Source organism: Penaeus vannamei, chromosome 26 (genome assembly GCF_042767895.1).
Source record: "Penaeus vannamei isolate JL-2024 chromosome 26, ASM4276789v1, whole genome shotgun sequence".
Classification (NCBI taxonomy): Eukaryota; Metazoa; Arthropoda; class Malacostraca; order Decapoda; family Penaeidae; genus Penaeus; species Penaeus vannamei.
The window spans coordinates 29,338,730-29,341,229 of NC_091574.1; the positions used below are offsets into that span (position 1 = coordinate 29,338,730).

Consider the following 2,500-nt stretch of genomic DNA (forward strand, 5'->3'; position numbering starts at 1 on the left):
CATTCACAAACACACGCACACACAAACACACGCACACACATAAATACACACACACACTCACAAATAAACTCAAACACACACACACACACTAACAACCTCAAACACACACACACACACACTAACAACCTCAAACACACACAGGCATACAAACAAACAAACACAATAGACAACCAAACAGAACCACAATGACACATACTCTCACTCACTCGTATACTCAGCTACACAAACACAAAAATGTGACTGCTCTCATCACACCCACGCCGAAGCATCTATTTCATAATAATACAATGAAAATATACGTAATTTCACTTAATTTAACATTAGTGTCAGCTTACCCACTCCAATGTAATTCCTGGTTTACTGTCAGCTTAACCGCCAGCACCCTTACCTCCTGTAGCATTACCATCAGCTTATCAACACCGTCATACTTGGGAACGGTAGCATTACAGCCAATCTAGATCTACATCAGTACTCTTACACTCTGTTGCTTTTAATGTCAATCTAACTACATCACCTCTACACCAACACCCTTAAATCATCAGTACTCTTACACTCTGTTGCTTTTAACTACACCCAAGTACATCACCTCTACACCAACACCTTTATATATCCATCAACTCGTCGCCACCAACTCGACCTTTATGCATCGCAGGATTATCTTTATCTTATCTACACCAATACCATTATGTATTATAGCTTTGGCGTCAGCTAATCTACACCATCACTCATACGTCACTGCATTAATGTCATCATATTTACACTATCATTCTTCTACATCACTGTATTAATGTCATCTTCTTTACAACAAAACCCCTATACATCATGGTATTACCGTCTACTTATTTCCATCAACACATTCGTGGTATTAACGTCAACTTATCTGTCACTAACACCCATGGATATCACATCATTATCGTCAACTTCTCTGCACCAACACATTCGCAGTAAATATTCAGAAATAGGAGGTGAGAGGGGAAGGGGGGCGTAGATAGAGCAGAGAGAGAGAGGGAGGAAGGGAGGAAGGGACAGAAAGAGTGAGAGAGTGAGAGAGTGAGAGAGTGAGGTAAAAATAGGAAACTTACCTACACCCACAACCCTATACGTCTGGGCATTACCGTCAGCTAATTTCCTCCAACACACTCGCAGTATTATCGTCAATTTATCTACCTCCAACTCCCATAAATATCACACCATTACCGTGACCTAATCTCAGTCAACGCACTCGTAGCATTACCGTCAACTTACCTACACCCACAAACCTACAGGTCATGACATAAAAATCAACTTATATCCACCAGTATTACCGTCAACTTATCTTCTACTAAACACCCACAAATATCACAACATTATCGCCAACTTACCTACACCTATACACCCCTATACACCACACCATTGCCATCAACTAATCTCTATCTACACACCCTCAGTATTGCCGTCAACTTATCTTCCACCAACACCCACAGATATCACAACATTATCGCCAACTTACCTACACCTATACACCCCTATACACCACACCATTAACACCAACTAATCCCTACCTACACACCCTTACCCTCAACTAACCTCTACCTACACACCCTTACCCTCAACCAACCTCACCTACACACCTTACCCTCAACTAACCCCTACCTACACACCCTTACCCTCAACTAACCTCTACCTACACACCCTTACCCTCAACTAACCCCTACCTACACACTCCTACCCTCAACTAACCCCTACCTACACACCCTTACCCTCACCTAACCCCTACCTACACCCTTACCTCAACTAACCCCTACCTACACACCTCTTACCCTCAACTAACCCCTACCTACACACCTTTACCCTCAACTAACCCCTACCTACACACCCTTACCCTCAACTAACCTCTACCTACACACCCTTACCCTCAACTAACCTCTACCTACACACCCTTACCCTCAACTAACCCCTACCTACACACCCTTACCCTCAACTAACCCCTACCTACACACCCTTACCCTCAACTAACCCCTACCTACACACCCTTACCCTCAACTAACCTCTACCTACACAGCCTTACCCTCAACTAACCCGTACCTACACACCCTCATCCTCCACCAACACCCTCACACCCTCACACTCCGCAACACCCTCACACTCCGCAACACCAGCACCAACTCCACACTCCACCAACACCCTCACACCCTCACACTCCGCAACACCCTCACACCCTCACACTCCGCAACACCCTCACACCCTCACACTCCGCAACACCAGCATCACCTCCACACTCCGCAACACCCTCACACCCTCACACTCCGCAACACCCTCACACCCTCACACTCCGCAACACCAGCATCACCTCCACACTCCACCAACACCCTCACACTCCGCAACACCAGCACCAACTCCACACTCCACCAACACCCTCACACTCCGCAACACCAGCACCAACTCCACACTCCACCAACACCCTCACACTCCGCAACACCAGCATCAACTCCACACTCCACCAACACCCTCACACCCTCAC

The 2,500-nt window shown here is 46.1% G+C and overlaps 1 protein-coding gene across 1 annotated transcript in view; it reads left to right on the forward strand.

Moving 5' to 3' along the window:
* The first annotated feature begins 822 nt into the window (after positions 1–822).
* The window catches only part of LOC138866661 (soluble scavenger receptor cysteine-rich domain-containing protein SSC5D-like), a 2,160-nt gene continuing 482 nt past the window's right edge, over positions 823–2,500 (forward strand). The window contains exons 1-3 of the mRNA XM_070139835.1: positions 823–944; positions 1,299–1,426; positions 2,042–2,500. The exon at positions 2,042–2,500 is cut by the window's right edge and continues 482 nt beyond it. Of these exons, the coding sequence (XP_069995936.1) occupies positions 823–944; positions 1,299–1,426; positions 2,042–2,500 (709 nt within the window). The remainder of the gene's footprint in view (positions 945–1,298; positions 1,427–2,041) is intronic.